Source organism: Antrostomus carolinensis, unplaced genomic scaffold, assembly GCF_000700745.2.
Source record: "Antrostomus carolinensis isolate BGI_N321 unplaced genomic scaffold, ASM70074v2 scaffold1236, whole genome shotgun sequence".
Classification (NCBI taxonomy): domain Eukaryota; kingdom Metazoa; phylum Chordata; class Aves; order Caprimulgiformes; family Caprimulgidae; genus Antrostomus; species Antrostomus carolinensis.
The window spans coordinates 28719-51523 of record NW_010320952.1 but is presented as its reverse complement, the minus strand read 5'-3'; the positions used below and the strand labels follow the sequence as shown (position 1 = coordinate 51523).

General features: G+C 43.3%; 1 protein-coding gene across 4 annotated transcripts in view; it reads right to left on the bottom strand.

Moving 5' to 3' along the window:
• Positions 1-1512: 1512 nt before the first annotated feature.
• The window catches only part of LOC104526298 (serine/threonine-protein kinase TAO1), a 34069-nt gene continuing 12776 nt past the window's right edge, over positions 1513-22805 (bottom strand). Inside the window, exons 8-19 of one of the 4 annotated variants that reach the window (XM_029085376.1) lie at positions 21298-21391; positions 19812-19893; positions 17675-17842; positions 16572-16811; positions 15248-15379; positions 14433-14669; positions 13536-13664; positions 11721-11924; positions 10965-11204; positions 7055-7267; positions 5772-5954; positions 1513-1974 (exon numbers count right to left, since the gene is read on the bottom strand). In XM_029085376.1, coding sequence (XP_028941209.1) covers positions 1513-1974; positions 5772-5954; positions 7055-7267; positions 10965-11204; positions 11721-11924; positions 13536-13664; positions 14433-14669; positions 15248-15379; positions 16572-16811; positions 17675-17842; positions 19812-19893; positions 21298-21391 — 2384 coding nt within the window. Of the gene's footprint in view, positions 1975-5771; positions 5955-7054; positions 7268-10964; positions 11205-11720; positions 11925-13535; positions 13665-14432; positions 14670-15247; positions 15383-16571; positions 16812-17674; positions 17843-19811; positions 19894-21297; positions 21392-22805 lie in introns of all 4 variants that reach the window. The other 3 variants (XM_010169718.2, XM_010169719.2, XM_010169720.2) reach the window with 3 other exon arrangements.

Sequence of the window (22805 nt, the reverse complement as noted above, 5' to 3'; positions counted from 1 at the left end):
CCCTACCCCCACAAGCGCTGGCTGACCCAGACCGCCCTGGCACTGGCATAAGAGCACGGGGAGTGGGGGGGGGGCATCTCCAGTTCCCAGCACTAAGGGATGCCACGATGCCACAAAGTCACTCAATTAATGAGACTCCCTGACCCCTTTATCACCATATGGATTTCACAACCTCCTTTGCTTCCTTTCAGTAGTACAGCAGCTCCAAGGAGCCTCTGAAGTAGTGCCTTCTCGCGTGGTGTGATACGCTGCCGAAATATCACAGCATCTCAAGGGACCGTAAAAGTTGTGAAGTATTGCAGCAACGAAAATAATAAAAAGGAGCCTCACATGCAGCAAGATCTACAGTGGTGATGTGGGTTAGTCATCAGCTGGGAAAATCATTGGCTCAGCTCCTCCTGGTACACTGTGGCAACTAAACATTTAAACAGTTGGCTACGCTCTACATGTAAACAGGAAATTGCAACAAGCCAAAAAGGTAATAAATCGGTGGATGTAGTGTAATAATGAAAAACCCGATCAATGGCATTTTGTGACTATGGCATCCTTCAAAATACCTCTGGCATTTGAGACTGATTGGCTGAAAGTCTAAACGTTTCTGAATGGAGCAAAAAGGACTACGCTGGGCTCCAAGAATATTCTGATGCTTAGCTAAAATGAGATGTCACAGTATTAGCTGTACAAGTGCATTACTTACGCTCCTCTACCCAACCTCATCTGAGCTACCAGCAGCACAGTCAGGGAGTGCCAAAGCAGGAATACAATTTTGAACATTTCTAGCCTGTTCCCTCCAGACAGGTTTACCTACACGCTTCTCAGGAAGCTGACCAGTGCCTTCTGAGAGAACGTCACTTCTTACACGACACGGAGCGGGCACTTGGGTAGATGGGCCCTGCTGAGCCCTGGTGTCTCTCGGTCTCTCTTCTCACCCTTCTTCCTCACCTACAAATCTTTGAAAATGCCTCCTGGCAGAGGCAATACCCTAGAAATGTATCCAATTTAATGACAAATAAAAATGGAACAGAAGATCCAGCTGTTCCTCCCCTGGATGTTGGTTTAAAGGCAGCTCGCCTGGTTTTTGCAGGGTGGCAGTTCGAAATTTATGGACATGGGAGGAGGTCTCCACTCTCCCTCAGACTTCCTACAGATGTCGTGACAAGGGCAGTCTGAGGCCCTTCTGACCTGTCAGTGTGACGACCATCAGCCAACTCTTCTGACTAATTGCATATATTTCTCAGACGCCCTCCCAAGACCCCTCCAAAAAGTAAAAAAACAACAACAAAAAAAAACCCCCCTCAAAAACCACCCCCCCCAAACCCTGCAGCCAAATACTATGACATCCCAGTTAGTAAACACAAAACGTAATGCTTTACAAAATGAATACAATATTCCATGTGCACCCAGCTTCCACACGTCAGCACCGCACTGAGGAGGCTGCTGGGCTGGTGTCTGTAGGCAGTTTCTGTTGGCAGACAGCTCCAGTGGAATTGCCACCCTCAGTTATTGTTTAAGTTATGTATAAGACATGTGTGAACCATTGGATATTTGTGAAGTAACACTTGTGCTCCTGCTCATGCCCTGTTCCGTCCGTCCCCCAGAAGCTGTCCGCCTCAGAGCCTGGGGGCTGTTGCGGACCCCTATAGCACTACTTCGAGGTACCCCCTGCATGGGCCCCGAGGGGTGACCCCATGGCTGGGGTCCACCTTGCATTGGATGGCCCCAAGCTTGTGGTGGGCCACCCATGGGATGACCCCAGTGAGGTCCTGCACCCCCAGTAGGATTGTGGGACCAGCCAGAAGCTCCCGGGTAGCTGTGGCTGAACGCCTCGGGGGAGAGATTAGAAAGAACCATATTACTAAAACCTAGCCTCATGCTTTCTGAGTCAAAGGCTTCGATCTCGCGAGCTTGACGCTCCAGCAGGCTTCGTATCCGTTCGGTACGCTCGTTCTGCAACGCCAGCATCTCCTCCTCAATCTAGGAAGGAAAAAGAGAAGAGACAGTCTGTAGCAGCAGGACTCCTTTACAGGCACGGCCTCAAGTCTCTGAAGGACTGGTAACAGCAAGATAACGAGGAACCTTCTCCCCATGTTTCTACATGAGACTGGATCTAGATCAGATGTCCACTGACACACAATCTGTTCTGAATGCACAAGGGTAAGTCCCATAGATTGGCACATGCCAAAGTATGGTGAATACCAGTCGGAGACCCTTGGTCCCCATTCCCTGGTGAATACGAGGGTTTTAGGGATGTGAATCCCAAGTTTGCAGTGATACTAACAGCTTGACATAGATTAATCTTTTGAGATGCAGCAAAGTCTACAGCTTCCATAAAAGCCTACTGGGAAAGCACCTTCAGATACAGCCAGGCACAGTGCCTGTACAGTCAGATACCTGCCAACACAGCTTAATGTGACCTTCGCTGTTTATAGCTGAATCCATGATGACGACTGCTATTTTCTCCAGGATTCAATGTACAAGCCCACATTCAGTTTCCTCTCCAATGTTCACTGGCCAGGTTTTCTTAGTTCATGTTTGTCACCTCCTATCTATCCCTTTCTTTACTTGGTTTCTCATGTTTCATTACCCTGGTATTTTCTCTACTGTGTGTGGCTGAAGAAAATAGGCAACGATGTTTGAATTGTGTGGCACATTATTAGCTAGATGATATGCAAGTTGGCAACTCCAATTCCTTCCCTGTAACACTGTTCCAAATCGGCTTCCAAGGGTACTTTGGTAGGGACAGCAGGATCAGCTCTCTAATTACAGAAAACACGGTGCTACAGCCTCCTGACACCCACCAGACAGGGAAGAAAGGCTTTCTTATTGAAATCTTTGCAGTCAGGTGGAGAACCAAAGAATCACTCTGTTATCTTCTTGCCAGCATTGAAAAAGTTACTTTTGACCTCAGTGAAAAAGACCAAATGGGTAAAAAGCAGCAGCCAAGGCTTTTAGCATAACTCACTGGCATCTCCCCTGCTGTCAGCAGCAATGCAGCCAAGAGGTGTTATCTCCCTCTGTGCTGAAGGTACTGGGCAGAATGCTGTACTCGTAAGCACCCTCTCGCCTTAGTCAGGGAATATGCAAAGTGATTTCATCTGGAATTTAGGAAACAATCTGCTCCAGCGTTGAGTCATCTCCTGAGCCATTTGGGGCTTTCAGAAACTGCCTTTACACACTTGCCTGTTTCTTAGTGGTAGGTGAGTGACACTGGCTCTCTGAACAGATCAGCCTTGCTCACTCCTGCTGCAAGCCAGGCAGTGGTCAGCTGGCTTGGAAAAGGCAGAAGAGGAAGAAGATGCCTTCTCTAATGTCAGCTCTTCAAAATGCTCCATTTGTTTTTTCCAGTCCTGCTATTTAAGCAAAATCCTCCTCTTGCTTTTTCAAAACTATGGTGTCTTCAGCATGTCCAGCTGCTCGGTTTCCAGGCTGTGTGACAGTGTGACACACAGGACTTGGTGCAAGTGAACTGCACAGAAAGGCACCTCCAACACACCACACTGAAATGACATCACTTAGAAACGACCTCAGGATGCAGGACTCCGAAGATGATGTGTCTGAGGCATGTGGGAAGGAAATGAGTAAATCTCAAGTCTTTTAAAGACACTCTTGAGACACCCTCATTACTGGTGCAACACAAACAACACAGCATCAGGGTACAGCTGGCACTCAGAGGCTGCACATCGATGGGGCTGGCTACTCCCTCCGTAGCCTCAGACAGACACATACACTCTGGTGAGTTACTATGGTGATGGGCACCATCAAAAATACAGAGCACTGTGCTGAGAAGGAAGCAGTTCTATGCACACCTGAACTTCTGGAATCTGGTTTATTATTGGACATCAGGGACTAACTTTGCCACAGGCTATGTATATAGTTATGAATATAAATTCAGACACTCATCTCGTGCACGCACCTTCCTCTGGCTGTCAGTTTCAGTTAGCACAGGCATACAGATACTGGGTGAGATCGCTGAGCGACCCACACCAGGATACCCACAACTCAGTTCTCACAAAAACAGGGCAACTCCTTCCCCCAAAGAATAGCCTTGCAAAAGGAGAACACATCTACCTTTGCACCCACGTGTTTTCCCTTGAGCTGCTGCTAAGTGACTGTAACCCCAGCAAGAAATAGAGTCTTATCGTTGTTCTATGACTTTGTGACTTGCAATGTATTGCTAAATAAAGGCTCCCACCTATGGAAACTGAAGAACCATCCAATCTTTTGCTATTCTAATGCAGTAGTCACACAGGCACATGTAGGGCTCACAAACACACACAGAAAAATTATTATAGGTCTTAATTTTCTGATTTTTTTAATGACATAGCATTGCTAAGCTTCCTATCACCAGCACTGATGCCAAATGCTTCACAGAGGCTTTTTATGCACAGAGACTTGAATCCTGATCTGCACTGAAAGACTTTTACAACATTATTACTGGGTGATGCGTGTTCTTTAAGCCTCACTTCAACTTTTAACATAAGACCACAATGCAATATATGCTGCTCCCACAGACAAGGAGCCATGACCAGCAGCAAGCTTGCTGTGCCACACATCTTCCCAGAGCTCTCGGCAGATCATGCCACCAGAGGGCAATCCACACCCGGCATAAATACACACTCAGTGCAGGGCAGTGACGTCCTCTTCTAGATGGGAGCAAAACAACCAGCGATGGGGTCTAAAGACATTTATTACACATGTGAGTGCCTCATGGGAACTCTGTTTTCAAAAATTCAGCTGCTTCCAGAGATTCATTTCTACTTGCAGGAGACCAGAGCACAATAGGACTGTGGTCTTCTCAGAGATGCTTCCTCAGCTGTCCGTGAGGTGGAGCAGTTTTATTCCGAGGAAGGCCCTCTATCAGCCCAGCATCCATCCCTTAGCCTCTGGGAGAAATGAAGTGTGAAGAACCTCTAGGCCACAGAGTAATTGCCCTAATTTAATAATCGCCCATCAGCAAAGCTGGGAACTGTTGTGTGAACTGCGATGGCTGGCACCCACAAAGCAAACCAAGAGGGAAAGAATTTGCAGAGGGAAGGCTGACTGCGTATTTCCCTTCACTCACTGGTGCATCACCCCTCCCCTGGTTTGTGCAGGCCATTCACACACATTTCTATAGACACTACATGACTGGCACTGCATAGAAAAGCATACTTCAACAAGGAGCATCTTAATACACGGAGCCAATTACAAGCTGAAATTTAGGGAGCTGCAGGTCAGGTCACCCATGCTCGTGGGTCTGGCTACATCAGTTTGCTTATACAAACATCATTTTCATAGGGAAATTGCAGCTTGGTCTCCACAGACTGACAAATAGAGCAGAGCTGCAGTAAAATAATATCACCATGAAACAAATACATTTTACACCCACCTCTCTCCCCAAAGATACCTACTGCTGATACCGTGCAAACTTCAAAAAACCCCCTAGCTTTAGGTCGTTATTGTCTGTCCTCTAATGAGCTGGGGAAGCTAATCTGCAGCTCAGAGACAGACAGAGCAGTTCGCTTTCCCTTCTGCCCAGAGAGGCACGGATCCCTCTGGCACGCTTCAAGCAGCTCTATCCCAGTCAGAAGCTGCTCACATAGGATGGCTGAGCTGGCAGAAAGTTTAGCCTATATGTCACTGAGCTATCATCCCAGAAAGGCAAATACCCAAATGACCCGTGTTACTGCGTACAGCAAGTTAAAAGCAGTTCCTCTCTCTATTGATAAGTACAGTGCAAATTAAGATCTGAAATACAGAGCATGCTCGTGATGCTCGCCTGTACATTTTACCTTCTGCTCAAGGAGGGCCCGACGGAGGGATACCCTCTGCTCAAGATCACGCAGCTCCCGATCATGCTGGGCTTCTGCCTGCATCTTGATTTTACTCTGATATGCATTCAGCAGCTCCAATTCTTGCTGCAGCTGCATCTTCAAAACCTGGCACTCTGCTTCCTGTGCTTCATCCAAACGCAGCTGGGAAAGAGAGACAATAGAGACGTTTGACTATGGGGTAACCACTCATGACACTCCAGGGGAGGACTGCTGAGAGGGGGAGAGAATGGGATGGGACATTGTTGTCTTAGCAATACAATTGGTCTCTATCGTACTTCGTTTCGCTGAACAGAGGACCTATAGTGATAAAGACTGGTGACAATGAGCCCACAGCACTGATGCAAGTGATGCTGATGAGCAGTGGAGCCTCAGGAACCACGACCCGTACTGCAGAGACCAGACTGCTGGAGGTGCTAACATCCACTGCTCTCCTTTTGCCAGAGGCAAGGAGAAGATCTCTTGCTCTGTTCAACCGGATTAACCAACTACCTGTACGCAGGAGACTTAAGTCTGTACCCCTGCCCATGCAGGACTTCAGGAGAAAGAATAATAATGACATAAACCTACAAGCAATATGATACTGAACTTGTAACCTTCCCATACAGAAATTAAGCCAGCTGCCCTGCCTCACAGCGTCAGATTTGTACAGAGCAACGTGAGCAGGACACAATATACAAGAAGTGCAAAGAAAACTGCACATTCAGTTGTAGCAGGGACTCAAAGCATTGCTCATAGGTCATTCCTTAGAGAAGGAATCTCTTAAAGAAGGAGGCACAGAACTTTCACAACACTTCTAACATTATTTCAGAGTCAGATTTACAGTCAAAACTCTGGACTCCTCCATGACTCAATGAGCACTTTCCACCAGTGGGACATGCTTTGGGTGGTATCATTGACATATTGAAACTTAAATGACTTAAGACAGCAAGCTGCACATTATTTAACGAAGCTCTGACAGGGACATTTATGTTGTCAGACTTCATGCAAAAACAGTCCTCTAGCCACACAGATGCATCACTTTGCATCTCTGCAACAGCAGCTTCAACTTCAACCTGCCTGAAGGGACTAAGACCTCTTTCCTCTGCATTTGAATGCTGCTTTTTAAATACAGAGGAATGACTGTGCTGGGGTATGGCACATGTAGCAAGGAAGCAGATAGCCTGCTGTCAGGATACAGATTGGGTAAAATGCAAATATCCCTATTTGGCTGAGGAACCCTGGGTCCCTCGGAGGCGACTCACAGCTTGTGTAGAGAGCATTTCATTAATGCTGTGATCATACTGCTCAGCCAGGATAGCCAGCTTCCGGGTCTGCTCCTCCTTGAGCCGTTTGAGGACAGCTTTATGTTCACTCTTTGGCGTGGTCTCCAGCAGATGGTTTCTCAGTGCTTTGTACTGTCTGGTTTGGATCTTGCATGTATCCTGAAACTGCTTCTTTATCTGTAGTTCTTTTGACTGGAAAGACGGAGGGGACACAAACAAAGAAAAAAATAGCATGTTTCAAATGGGGGAAATATCCATTCAAATGGATATTTAGGATTACATTAAGGATATGAGTTCAAGAATCCACAAATGTATATTAACATCTACAGTGCAAGGAGGGAAGCAAAATACACAAGAGGCAGTGACTATTGCTGCAGCTGCTTTGACACTGCTACTGTGCGAAACAATTACAATACAGACACTTTTATAACAAAGCTCCAGCCTAAATACAGCTGTCTCTGCACAAAGAGCCTCACATTTGTCACTGGACTGGATCCAGTCCTGGGTGTTGCTTTTCAAGAAAAGTTCTTGAGGGACAGGACTAATATTTATTAGCACCAAAAGCCATACTTACACATGACTGTGCTTGTATGGCACATAGATATGAACAGCACTTATGTTATGAAAAGCAGCAGACCGGTGCATGGGAAGGAAGAAGGAAAAAGAGCATCGCTTTTTCCATTGAGGGTTTGATGAAGAGAAAATGTATTCCAACCACTGATATTAAGAGCCTGGTTTTCATAAAGATACTCAAAAATGTCTGAGAAAGTTTAGATGCCTGAAGACGTACACCACAAGCAACAGTACCATTGTACTAGTCTAGCAAACAAAACAATCCCCCAGTCCCAGTGGAGGCTTACTGGAGACTGAGTTTTCCCTCTGCACTTTGCTAACATCTCTGTATCAATCCTGGAAAAGTTATCTGGATCTGATTTTGTCATATGACCTCGAGGAAATGAATTATTATTTTTTTTCTTTCACCTGCCTTACCTGCCTCCAGAGCAGCTTGTGAGGGTTAACATCTACTAAGTGTTTTAAGACCCTGAAAAAGAGGATATTCTGGAGTTCCCTGGATCTTTTCTACAGGAGGGCTGGCAGGGACATTTCTAACTAAGCAAAACCCAGAAATGATGAGCAATAGTGGTTAAATGACAGATAAGTTCACCATAGTAAAAAAAAACCCAAATAAATTAATAAAAAACCACCCCCAAACCACTAAGCCCCACTTCAATGCAGTCAGTATACACTCTGGGCCATCCCCACTGTCAGCCACTGTGGGCAAATCCCAAAGCACTGAGGGCAGGAACAGAGCATAGGAACAGATTCCTGTCCCTCAAACAAGTTGGAAGAGCTCTGGGATCTGCACCAGCAAGGCAGATCTATGTGCATGTCTCCTGTCAGCTCCTCCACAGCCTGCTGCTGGCACTAGCTCAAGGCTCAGCAGGGTAGGTGATAAGCACAGCATTTGTAGCTACCTAGAAAGATGCAGTGGGATCAGACAATATATCCAGCCCAATTTAAACACCAGCATGCTCTGCTGCATAAACCAGCAATTCCACTTTGCTAATCTGATGCCAAAAACAGGACAAAGATGGGTTTCATTCAAACAAAAACATGTATCGTGGAGAGGAATACATTGCTTTTACCCTTTCTAAATTCACAGGAAGTTATTTCCCTCCAGGAAACCTTTAAGGTTGTTTCTCCCTGCCCTTAAGGGAAGTGTCAGCAGGTTACACATTCCTGGCAGGGACCTGGTCACAGCAAAACACTGGCAAACTATTTTGTCCTCACTTTCTGTGAAGTCTTGCTTGGACACCAGACACTGTTTACAGGCTTCCAATCCAAAGGCTTTAACAACAGGAAACAGAAGGGAGGGGTAAGATTTCCAGTCAGACTTCTGACAAGATCATTTTGACCTAGTATTGTGAAATACCAGCAAGAGGGTATTTGCATCACAATTAACACACTCAAAATAATAACAGAGCAGTTTTCACTGAAGGGTGAATTCTAGTTATTGGTCCTTCTGGTGCTGTAATAGTGGCAACAGACACTGACCGTTAAAAACCTACTTTCAGGACAAAGGAGCTCACCAAATAACAAAGGGAAAGCCTGAAACATGTGCCCACAAGGGAAAACGTTGCTGGAGAGAGAAACTGAACAAATAGTCAAATTATCTATTCAATTAAGAATACCTGCCTGCATTAGTGAGAAGCAAGAGAAGGAGTTAATACTGGGTAACAGCCTTGATAAATAGGGGATTGTACTACAAACTGAAGGGCTGTCCAGCAGGCTGCATTATGAGCACTGTGTGTACGCAAAGGTGCTGGCCTGACAGCTCAAGCCTGAAATCCTTCACTAATCACGGAACAGCCACGCAAAGCAAACCGCAAGCTTTCCCTGCTCCCCGCAAAACACTCCACCCCTGTCCTCTGGAAAAGGGAAGGGGTTCAAGATTCTGCAGAGGTGAGAGGGCAGCCAAACCTCTGCAGCCCAGAAAGACTGCCGATCCTGCTGTCCCGACTGCGAGCCAGGGAACGAGAACGGACATGCTGCCCACTCGTGTTTGCTCTGCATCACCTTGGGGAGGCAGAACTCGCTCATGCTAATCTCAGAAGGATCAACCTAATACAGCTGCTTCAGTTTTATTCAGCTCAGAGTGCAGTGCAGCTTCCCTGTGAAGTCATCAGCTATTTATACACTATATCCTTGGAGATTCTCAACAGCGATCAGATGGTCCCTTGTTCTCACCAGCCAGGTTTTCACTATTTAATATTATTCTAATATTGACAAATCAGGTAATTTTTTTTTTTTTTTCCAAAGTTCTATTTTCAAGTTGGTTATTTTCTCTGTAAGAAGATAACTTGCAGGTGGTGAAAACTAAGTCAGATGGGAAATATCATGAAGAGGAAAGACCTAGAACAACAAAGAAACCCCATGCTCAGTATGCTATACACTCATTTTGTTACTGGCACAGCTGAACACTGGGTGGAGAGAAGACGTCTGCCTCCTCAAAGGAAATGCACCAGGCTTTGTGAAAGGCCTTATACTCCCTTCTCAGACACTTCAGAATAAACCACTGGACTTCTTTGGATGAAGTGAAGGTTTTACAATGAAAACACTAAGAGCCTCAATTACAGAGGCCCTATAGTTCTGGTCAGCCACTGCAGCTACAAGGGCAGCATGAGAAATCCATGAGAGCACAACACAGCACAGGTCAGTGCTAGGAGCTTCCTGAGGACACTGCAGTTGGCTGGTATCTCACTCTCTTCCCCCACACTTGCTAGCATACTAGCCTTAATATAAAAACAATAACAAGGTGTGCTAGCCAAGATGGGTAGCACAGTTCATTTTGATGCACACAGGAACAACAAAGCTTTTTTGCCCCGTTTTTGGTTTGGTTTTTTTTTAAATGACACCGCTTTGTTACAGAAAAACAAGATTTTCTTCTTGTATATGGGGGGAGGAGGATCAGAAAATGGTGCAGGAGGAAGAGGGAGGGGATAAAAGGGCATTACAAAGATTAAATACATTTTAAACTACCACAAAAAGGCAGGCACGTTGCTGAGAACAACAACTTTTCAAACAAAATGAGGGAGCAGCGCTGCTATGGCCTGCCTACAACGCACTGCAACCCTGACCACCACAGCTGTGGTCCACACAGATGGTGCTCGTAGGGCTGTGGTTGCACCCTGGCAGTTACACAATGTGACAAATACAACACTTCTTTAAAAACAGGTATTCATTACAGAATGAGGTATTTCTGCAAATTAACGAGCTTCAAAATACCTTGGACCTGCATACACTGCAAATGAGAACTGAGCTGCAAGGTACCACATTTCCACCACCACCACCACCAGCTCGTGCCCAGGACTCCTACATCACTTAGTACCTTCAGGCTCTTGGGCTGCTGCCGGACCTCCATGACGTGCTTACGCCTCAGCTCCCGCTCCCGGCGCTTGTTGTATTCCAGCTGGTTGGTGAGCTCAGTCTGGTGCTGGAGTCGGATCAGCTCACAGCGCATCTTCTGGATGGTACTGAGATGGCGGAACTCCAGCTCCTGCATGGACTCGTGCTGACGCAGCAGCATGGCGTGCTCCAGGTCCTTCTGTGTCTGCCTTTTGTTTAACTCCTAACAGAAGGACAGAGGGAATTATTAGATTCTTTGTACTTACTTGGATTTCCCTTCACAATGTGACATTTTGCTTTGTTCACAAGGGCATTTCTCGCTTTCCAAGGCATTTGAGGACAGAGCACTGAGTTTCTATGTCTGATCAGAAGCAGACAGCACTGCCACTGGTAATTTTTCCTTCCTCGTTTCACTTTTCTTCTTCCTGTTCTAGATGCTCAACAGGATTCACAATAAGCATTTTCTGGAAAGGACTGTAACTGTTGTGTCTGTTGACTTTTTGGATCTAACAATTCTCCCACAATAGGGCACTAATCCGAACATTTGATTCTGCGTGTTCCCCTAAATGCCACAGGGATTACCAGATGGTGTTGCAAAACACATCAAACCATTATTTTACAAAAAACCCTTTAGATGTAGTAATTAACACTTCAGTGAGATTGGAGTTGGACTGCAGGTACTCCGTGAGATGTATTTCACACAGGTGGTTCTAGGTCTCCTCTCTGCCTCTCCTCTTACCTCCCGAACCAGGTCCTGCTCCAGATTATGGCGACCAAGGAGCATCCGTCTCTTAAAGCGGCGACACTCCAGCTCCAAGTACTGTCTCTGACGTCTCAGTAAGTTGGCTTCCTCCTCTGCCTGGAAATGCTGGATGTTCTCCTTCTGCTTGGAGAGCCACTCCTGCTTCTCCTTCTTTGGAGTGCTCTGGTTTTCATTCAGCTCCTGGTAACAGCAAGGTAATTAATTGTGGAACAGTCACATTAAGCTCTTTGGCCGCAAACAACTGGGAGGACCTGAACAATAAACTACTTTTCAAAGCTGTTCCACCTTGTCCTCCCATAGCCGGTACCATCCCAGCCTCTGCAAAATGCATCATATATCACATATCTAAAGGAACAACAGGAGACAATTCACAGTGGAGCAACTTTAACTACAACATTTTTTGCACTGGCCATTGTAACTGGCCAAAATGCTGGTTCATGTCCACAGTTTCCCGACATATAGATTAGCTCAAAACGTGAAAATGATGGTTTGCCACTGAAAACAAAAGACACTTGGAGGTCCTGCCATACTGCCTGGCAACTGTTTTTAACAGGCTCCCAAAGGACTGAGAAGAGAAAGAAAGCGTTGTCATCCTCTTGTTCAAACAAAACTCCAGCCACATGAAGCACATTAGAAAATGTTTGTGTTTTGCTTGATCAGAACACATATATGTTTCAAGTAACTCATCAAGGCAGAGCCACTCACTGAGATACCATAACTTAAAAAACAATATAAAGAACTTCACAAGTGAAACTCAAGGCCACAGTTTCCACATTTGTATTAAATCCAATGCATAACCTGAAGCATCTTTAGCAAAAGACTGCTTGCTTGAATCGCATACTGGAGATGCCGACACGGTAACTAGATTTGTCACGATACATTTCAACTCAAGTCTGAGACAGAACTCCTCTGTATTTCATGTGTTTCTTGGTGCTCTGCGATCTACTACCCACTTAGAAAAAGATTCTGTTTATTATAAAGAGCCCACACTACTATAGTTTTTGTTAGATCTTTCTTGGCTCTGCTGCTCTTTAGCCTTTTTTTCCTCCTGGGAAATGTCTATGTTTGGGAATATTCCCCTTTGGAGCAAGTTCCAAAGTTGCGTCACACAAGTTGATGGTTGAGCACTAAATGGTTCTTTCAAAAAAATTATTTATAGTGCTTATGGTTTTAGCCACTCCACAAAAAGTATCAGGAAGTTTTGATTCTATAGTTTCTCTGCATTTCACAAAGGTTATGATTTTCACTACAATACAGTGATGATTATTAAACAGCTTTCTCCATTAAAATTAAATAGTGTTTGACAGATGTTTTCCTCAAAAAAATATCTGCAGGTCAACTTTACTGCTCTGTTTTCTTGCTGCTGCTACAGAAATTATCATTTAAGTGATAAGAAACTTCACTAACTGCTGCAGTGCACGGTCAATATCTGCAGCAACAAGGCATGAGGGAAAAATGCCCATGCTCTTCCTTAAACTGTCTTTTTTCATTCCTTAGGATTACCGAATTTGCATGTTTCTGGCTAAAAATTAATACTAAACAATGAAGAAGTTTGTACTTTCACCAAATAAACATATAAGTGCCAATATATGAATAAACCCTCTTACTCTAAGGTCAAAGATATGAAATAAATGCAGTAGGTACAGGATTCTGCTCATGAGATGCAGAACTTGCTGCAGTCCAGCAGAAGACCTCTTGTGCACGGTGGCACGTTTATTCCTGAGCGTTCACCGCTCTCGCACTGCACCGTACACTGTTCTACATTCACATTTCTCATTACAGATGAGTTACCTCTTTCAGCTGCTCCTTACGGAGTTTATATTCTCGCTTCTGGGACTCCAGGAAACTGTTCAATTCTTTTTTCTGTTGGGCCTGAATATGCTGTTGAAACTTCTTTTCTTCATTAGCCATCACTTTAGCCTACAGTAAATCCAGCAGCGATTCAGTTTGAGTCCCGATGGATTACAGCTCATGTTCCATTTCAGCCCCAAGACCCAGAACTCATGGTACAGTCACCACGATACTCACCATGACTGAATAAGCACCAGTCTCAGGAGCTTGTCCTCACTCTCTTCTCATTCCAACCCCCCACCAATGCACCCAGCAGGAGTCCTTTTTCAGTGCCTCATTCCCTCAGCCCTACTGTTCAGTTAGTCTTGCCTAACAAAGTCAACACCTTATGATAAACTATATCCTCAGCCCTCCACCGAGAGATCCAAGATGAACAAAGAATCAATAATAATTGTTGTAGGCGGCACCACTCCATTATCAATTATTTAAAAGCATAAAACCCCCCATATCCATAAGCAACTAAATGGTGAACACTTGAGTGTAGCTGGCACATTTCTCTGCAGGCTAATCTGCCTCTATAACGCTCGATGGCAGTTTGTTATTGCCAGCAGACACATGGCAAAAGAAAGGAAAACCCTTACAGTATTTTTTCCAGGGCCAGTATATTAACATTTAGTATAAAGCACTGTGATGAAGGACATACCTTTCCTCTAGTTACATATAAACCCCTTAGTGTAAGGAAGTGATGTATTAGCCTTTTTCTAATTAGCAATTTACCTGGCTTCTGAAAACACACATGTAAGAGACTACAATGTCATCTCTTTATCAGTGAAGGGAAGCGGACAATTCAACATAATTAACAAATACAGACTGGTCTGCTAAACTGTAATCTCCTACCTCTTTTTCCATGGCTGCTTGGTGCTTTTTAATTAGCTTTTCCATTTCTGCAGCAAAATTGTTACGCTGTGTTTCAAGATCTTTGTCCAACCTGAGGCGATGCTCGTCCATCTCTGCCTTCAGTTTATTCTCTAATGCCATCAGTTGCTTCTGGTGTTGCCGTCTCATACGTTTATAGCCAGACATCTGCTCTCGGAGTTCAGAGTCTTGTTCATGTTCCTGCATTTGCCTTGTCACCTAGGAAGGTAACCACATCAGGCCAAAGTAAGTTAATGCTTCTTAATCTGCTTTGCGGCAGTCTTCAAACCACAAAAGAAAACTGTTCAGTAAAGAAATATGATTTTGTTGTAAAGAAAAGCAGACATCCTAATGGCAGCAGAGCAGATTAAAAACTGAATTCTGCTGGAGAAGATAAGCTCACATGGGCTCCAGCAGAAAACCTGTACAATTGATATAAAGCTGGTACTAAATAATGTCTTTTAGACTGCTGCAGTGAGTGTCCATATATACACACACAAGAATACATAAGACACACACAAATAAAAGCCACCTTATTATTATAAACTGTTTCTTGCACTCTGCTAGGCATATTGGTTTTCAAAAATACCTAACATTCACAAATCACATTTGCCCAGGTGTCAGTCACATTTAAGCTTTTATTAACTTACATTAAACTATTTCAGTGATAATATCTCAGTCAACGAGGACAGCTCATATTCTGATGAAATCCTAACAGCTCTCAGTAGTTTCACAGCCCTGTGTTCAAAGGCATCCCCTCCCTATACGACTTCATCAAAATAAAAACCTCAACATACCAGCGATGCTGTGCGTATAGTAGCAAAGTGCTCTCGGTTGCGATAATGAGACTTGTGGCGAGATACTTGGGGAGGAGACTGGGGTTCTGATGCCCTCGTTCGAGGATCTGATTCCTCCCTGTAGTTTTCTTCCTCCTTATCAGCAAATATTAACATGAGAGAATAGAGAGAAACTGTGTTATGAAAGATTTTTATTTTGGTCTGGTTCAAAAGACATTTAGAAAGAAAAAAAAAACAAAACATTTTACATTCAGCAGCCCTGAAAGATCTTCCTGCCAATGAACTGGATGAAGGAATATCCAACTATCCAATAACTGCAACAAGAGCTGTGGCCTAGGATCTTTGCTTTTGGTAATTTCATTGCACTTTTTTATTACTAGGAGGAAAATTACTAATTAAAGCTGAAAAGGAGAAAAATGTGAGTTAAATGATTTACTTCAACAAAACATAAAACCTAAAAAGTAGATTATATCAAGCCTGAAAGAAAAAAAACATCTTTGTAACCCTGAAAGATAAAGGAAGATTTTCATTACACCCACTACAGAAATACCTCAAAGCAAATTTTAAAATTTGTCACAGCGTATTCCACATTCTTATTTTGAGTTTGTCATTCATCACAGAGAGATGAGGAGTTAGATATGATATACTAATTAACTCCCCAAGGAAATACCTGCGTCTCTGTTGCATATCTGGGCAAAGAACAAAACATTCTAACCACACCTGTTCATTAGCTACAGAAACGTTACTGGTTTGAGGAAAGGTGTGATAACCCCTCCATGGCAAGAGCAGCGTGGTTCAGAGGGACGCTCCCCGGTTTATCCTTCATCGTGCAGAGGTAAAGGAGGGGAAGCGGTTTCACAGCTTGGCATGGCCAGAGTGCTGCCTTTCTTCTTCTGTACATCTTTGTTCATCAACCAAATATTCAAATCAAGTGCTGGGAAGCTGGGTGCTTCAGGAACAGATTTCCATCACTACTGTGGGACTTATATTTAAGAATTCACTAACTAGGAGGTACAAAGGGGGAACTCTCACATCCTTTAGTCCCATGAAGCAGCGCTCTGCCAGTTAAGGGCATCCACTAAATAAACCTATTCACAAGCTGCCACTCCAACTCACAGTAAAGTGAACTGGTTTTGAAACAATGCAATTACTAAAATAATTTTTAGTGAATCAATAGAAATAAATGATTTTTACAGCAACCTTGCAAAGTTTCCAGCACACATTAATATATTGGGACACAATACTAGTAATTTCAGGTAATTATTTAGGATAGGAAGCACTCGACTTTTTGTCGCCGTGCCAACCAAATCCTCTCCCATTTTACACCTTCAAAGTTATCCAGTAAAAATCCAGTGCTTACCGGCTTTAAATGAATGACAGAGCTATTTGACATCACGGTGTGGTCCCCCTCCATCATATCCAGCTCGCTCTTATCATCCGAGGCATCTGGAAGACTGTTAACACTACTGCTTTGGCTACTGGCACTGATAGACATACTAGGAATGGACTGATTACTTCCGACACTATTCACTGTTCCTGTCCTGCCAACACCATGATCTTGTTCCTAGGAGAAAGGAATTATTAAGAAAATCCAAATCCATCACAGTTGTATCTATGGACATTGCCAAATGAAATGTTCATTCCATTCCTTTCTAAAGGCATCTACCTGCCACGTCATGGCAGTTCCCACCCTCCAGGCATTGCCATGAAACATTTCTCTTGTGGGATGCTGAGGAGAGAAAGAATCAACCTTGTCAAGATTAACTGGCTGATTCTTGTCAACAGCAAGGCTGTTAACAAGCTGAACTCTATCATGTATGAGCAACAGCGTGTCACCAGAAACTGTTCTGACACCAGCATCATCTAAGTGCTCAGTTAGGACCCTGCACGGTTCCTTTCTGTACGTGAGAGAACTGCAATACAGACTCTCAATTTCTGCATGGGGATTGCAGCATGAAACCCAAAAAAGACAAATTAATTTCCTTAATGACTTCTTAAAAAAACCACCAAAAAACACAAAACAAAAAAAACCCCAAGTACAAATTTCTCTGTCTTAGACTCAGAACAATATTCTCCAGACAAAACTAGAAGACTGTCAAAGGCCTTGTATATATGGTTAAAACAGAGGGTAACGGCAGTTGGTGAAGAGTCCTCCTGAAGCCTTATAAACAGGCAAAGAAAGCTACAGAACTGGAAGGCAACTGTTCAAGCATGAACACACGGCACAGCTTCTTGCCAGCACTAGGCATCTACTCTGTCCATCCTTGTTTGTGCCTTCGGGTCTTTATTCCAAGCACAGAAACAAAGACAGAGTTTACAGCCAGGTGTGTAAACAGCCTCCATTTGTTTCAGCAATATCTGAGTTGTGGTTAGTTAAATGACAGCAACATTCTCTGGTTTAGTGATGAAATCCAAAGTTTCTCTCACCTCCTCCTCCTCCTGTGTTTCGACTGCAGGGCCATTGTGTGCCTCCTGGAAGAGGAGCTTCTTCATTTTACGATACTGCAGGTTGTCCAGTTCTCTCACTGCATCCTTTGTTCTCTGAATCAAGTCTATTAACACTGTTTCGGGCCGCTCCCGAAGAACAAACATGTGCTGTAGAACATACAAATAGGTGAGTGACCTCTCATGCCTCCAGCGTGCATGCTTTGAGGATAAAATTAGGAGCTCTAGCTGGGTTTGTTAGCCCTCTTCCCTGCACAGGAGAGTACCTTCACAGCTTACATTGGCACTATTTTTAGTCTTCATGATCCAGATAGATTTCAGAATGTTTGTTTTCTGATGGGAAGCATCCACCAAAAAGTAAAGATGTTAAGAAAACCAGAAATGGTATTTTACATACCATGAAAACGGGCTCTGTTTAAATCTAGACTTCTTTGGATGTTGGGGTACTTACTGATGTAATCTACTTGTGATTTAGAGGGGGAAGAGCAACAAATAACATATAAATGCTAAAGGTGTTAGACTGGTTAAGTATCTCTGACCAAATGACAATTAACTCATCAGCTACCTCTCACTAGAAAACATTTTTCCTTGTTTAGTAAAGCTTGAGAATCAAATATTTGGCATACAGCTCTGAGTCATAAAATAGGCTGTGAACCTTCAAGCCTGGCCCTAGAACAGTTAGACATGTTATGCTCTTTTTTTGGAAACACTCACTGCATTTCACTGCAAAGGTGGCTACATTTTGCCAATAGGTAAAACAAGTCCTGTCTATGTGTGTCAGAAGCAGCTTTTGCAGTCTCCAGATGAAATGTGCTGTGCAAGCATGAGTCATTATTAACACCACCACTAGTTTCATTCTGTTCCTTAGGAGAACTGCACTGCCATTTCCAACATGTCACATTCCCTACCTGTCCCTGCAAAGTGGCATGCAGCTGTTTCAGACTATAGATATGGAAGGAATACATTCACAAATGTTTAATTTCCATCAATGTTCTCTTTAATTGCAGCGTGTTGCTCAAAATAAAACCAATCTGTAGAATTCTGAAATGGCAGGACTACACACCCACACTGAACCTTTACTGGATAATTGCATTTTCTTTCTGAATACATAGTTTTTAAAGAGGCAAGAGTCCTCAGAATCACTTAAGTAAAAACGTGCAAAAAGGTGATGATAAAACCTTCATAAATAGCATCCACTTCCCAGTAATGCAAAATTTTGGAAAATGGCTGTTTAGCACAAACGTGGCTGGGATAAAAAACCCCCAAAATAATGTCACGAGCACTCTGAAGAGAATAAGTTAGCAAAATTCTGAATGCCACCTGATGCCACAAAGGAAATCCATCAAAGTCACACTCAGAATAAAGCAGCTTTAACACCTAACGTCTGTGTGAGTTGCATTCACTTAGGAACACTCCAGCTTTTTGCAACTATCTACCACTTTGGCTTTGTTTCCAGACTAGAGCAAGGAAAATCAAGGATCTGCAGCATACAGGAGCTCAAATGAAGAAAAAAAAAAAAGCCTAAGAAATAAAGAAGGAGAAAACCTGCAAATGGCTGAGGCTTATTCATGTCAAGGAAAAGTATGGGGAAGAAAAACTGCTTTCCTCTGCCCCCTTTCCCCCAGAGATACTATTAGAACAGCGAATTTCAGTTCTACATGTAAAGCACATAGGTGATGGGAAAGGATAAAAAGCCTTTAGGGGTATATATAGCATAGAATAAAGAGGGAAGTAACAAAAGGTATTTGCTAACTAATGCAGGGCAGCTCCGTCAGGATTAATTATAATCACTGTAAGGACAGACTGAGCTTAAGAAACGGAAACTCTTGAGAAGCTGATGGTCAGCCAGTGTCACTTGCTGGAGTGTCCTTTTATGATGAGAACAAGGCTGGCTTGGAGAGTCACCTGGGGAACTGCCTGAGATACTGCAAAGGGGCAGTAAAGCGAGGACACCAGCTTGGTACATTCCACAGCACCCTCTGCTCAAAGGTCTTGGGGATAACAGGCGGAGAGAGCACTGCTAACTGTGACCCAACACAGCAGGTGAGACAGAAGTGTCTCCCAGGGCACAGCCACTTTTTAATATCACATGGAAAACAAAAAGGACAAGCAAGCCAACCTTCAGAAGCTCCTCTGATGTAGGCCTGTCTTGAGGAATTTTCTGGAGGCAAGAATCTACGAAGTTTCGAAAATAATCAGACCTGTGACAAGGAAAGCAAAAAATAAACCAAACATTTGAGTTAACTACCCAGTTTAATTTTCAAAGATCATTAAAGAATCAAGACATTCACATTTGCACACTGCTAGGAGAAAGAGTGGGGAGGAACCACACAGACCCAGAACTTCATACTACAGCCTCTGACACCCCTAGTCAAGCCAGAGCCTACCACTATTAGTGGGTAGATCCCTTTAACTTCAGCTTCCAGACAAAACATTTCAGCCAAAGAATGTAAAAATACAGGACAACTGAAGAGGGAAGTTCCACATAAAGGTGGACAGCCACGTATCTCAGGGTGAGCATCAACCCTGTCAAATTCTCTACTGCACAAACTTTTCAAAGTCTAATCAGAGCCCCTGTCCCGTTCCACCTCTGTGTGAGGGTGTTTCATCCACAAACTCTATTAACAGACAATTCCTGAAATGCCTTTGGCCCCTCAGACGCAACTTCTACACTGCTGTGCAATCTGTCACAAGAAAGACTTCAGGTCATGATTTGTTTAGTGACATCTCTCCCTCCATAGCCTAAAATTCTGTATTCTGCCCTTTCTTTCTCTGAACACAAGTTTCAGAAGGGCAGGATTATACCCTGAAAATAATAGTGTATCAGTTGTACAGGTTTTATTTCTTTCCTTCCCCACTGTTCCCCCCCATTCTATCATGTAATGGAGAGTTTCACTACTGCAATTGTTCTGCAAATTAAATTCTTGCAATTTTTGGTCAGAAAAATACATAAAATTAGTTGGATGTTTTGTCAAGCACTAGGGTGTAAAATAGCCTAACCAGAAAATCACAGAAGTAGAAAAAAATTCTAAAAATGTGATATAATGTATTTTGTTAGAGGGCTAGGACTATGGCTCAGAAAAATGTAATTAGGAAGCTTTTAACTTTTGAAATTAGTTTACTGTGTCTGCAGTTTCAAAAGACAGTTGTTGAGGCTGGGAGGCACAAAATGTTACTACTGTGCTTTATTCTTCTGAAGTTTATGCAACACACTTGCTGCACACAAGCAGTATCTTCATCTTGCAAAGCAATACTTCAACAAAACAAGATTTGGGAACTGACAGTGTGGTTTGTGATTCAAAAACACTAAAAACCGCATTTTTGGCTAGCCTGAGAGCTTCCAAAGTTTACTGACCCATGAACTGAATTTGTTTTATAGTATCTTATGTTCTTCCAGCAGCATGTCCTGTTTCTACTACATTCTAGAGTCTAAAATGTATATTTAGTAACTGGTCAATTTTGTATATAAAATATATAGCGAACCTAAATAAGAACCTTCCAGCTCACACCCTCCCAATAGGAACCCAGCATTGCAAGAACTCAGCGTGACAAAGCACTCCATTGACAGCAATTCCCTTCAACATTCCTCCCTCAGTAATACTCACCATTCATTAGACTGTAGTGTAGGGGATTCATTCTGCGCTATGTGATATAAGGCACTCATTGCGTTCATATTAAACAAAGGAGGCTTCCTTTCCGCTACACACAAAAGAAAATAGGTTTTATATAGGGAGATAGTCTTATGGTTTTGCTCTTTTTTTTTTTTTTTTTTTTTTTTAACTTTACTTCCCTTTAAAAAGAAAAACCACATCAGCAGAATCACTATTGCCTGAACATGGAACCCCAAACCAACCCTACCCTGCAATCAGACAGATATGCTGGCATATGTCCTATACCATTGCAGAAGATGAAAGCACTTTGAAGATCAAATGCCTTGTCCTCTCAAGCTTTTAAATTACGTGGTTTATCATAGTTGAGTTCTCTGACTCATTTTAATGTACTAAAATAGGAGTAAGTTAACAGTAAGCTCTATACTCGGTGTTTAGCCACTAAACATTCTTGGTTTTATACCCTCCCTCCCCCTTTTTTTTTAAGCTACAGTTGCTAAAAAGCTAACAAATATTTAATTCTAGCAGGACAGCAGTGATGAAGAAAAAGCTGGTTACAAGAACCATCAAATCACACTTAACTGACTAAGCACATGGGCAGGAAGTCAGTAACAGGCCAACTCTTGATACTATTTTGAGAGTTGCATTCTCTTTGGCTCTTCTCTCTCTTTCAAGCTTGTGTTACTCTTATAGACTGACACAGCATGAAAGCTTAATGAGGAAGGAGATGATCTCACTGTAACAACAAAATTGAAGCTTCATCAGAATGTTTATGGGGTAAACCTATAAAGCTCAGCCTTGCCATAAACATTCCAGAGAAGCTGGTCAGGCCACGAGGACGTTCCTACACTAGTGAAAATGCAGCAGAAAACTTTCCTTCCTGAAAAAAAATGAACAAGGAAAAAATAATGCTAGTTTTCTTATTCTGCTCTTTAATTTTGAGTTGAATAACAGCAGTAAGCTATGCATCAGAGATCACTGTCCACTCACTGCTATCAGAGAATGGGCTAAGCCCTATAAATTCCTCAGAATGGGTAAATTGAGGAATTAAGCCTTTCCTCAAAAGTAGCACTTTACCTTGTCATATCTGTCAGATAACCAGTTGCTGCTATTGAGGCTCAGACTGATTATCCATTAAACTACTTTAACTGATCCCTTAAACTATTTTAACTCACTGTTCTCCTTTTTTACTCCTAACTCACCCAAATAAAATTAAAATCCTCAGGAAACACCGAAACCAAGCCTTCAATGAGAGCCATTTCTAAGACTAAGTAATAGTTTGAGAAGACTACTAGATGTCTCATTTTCCTGCCTTCTTCCCATGCTTATTCAAACCAAGGCAAATGAGATAACCACACCGACCCAGCCTACAACACTCCACTGTCCTGACCCAGTCTCACTTCCCACCACACTAGAAGCTGTAGACGAAGCCTAACGCTTCACATTGCAGAAAGGCAGCGTGCAGGAAGGCACCCGGGGGTGTGGTGGCCATGAGCTCACTGCAT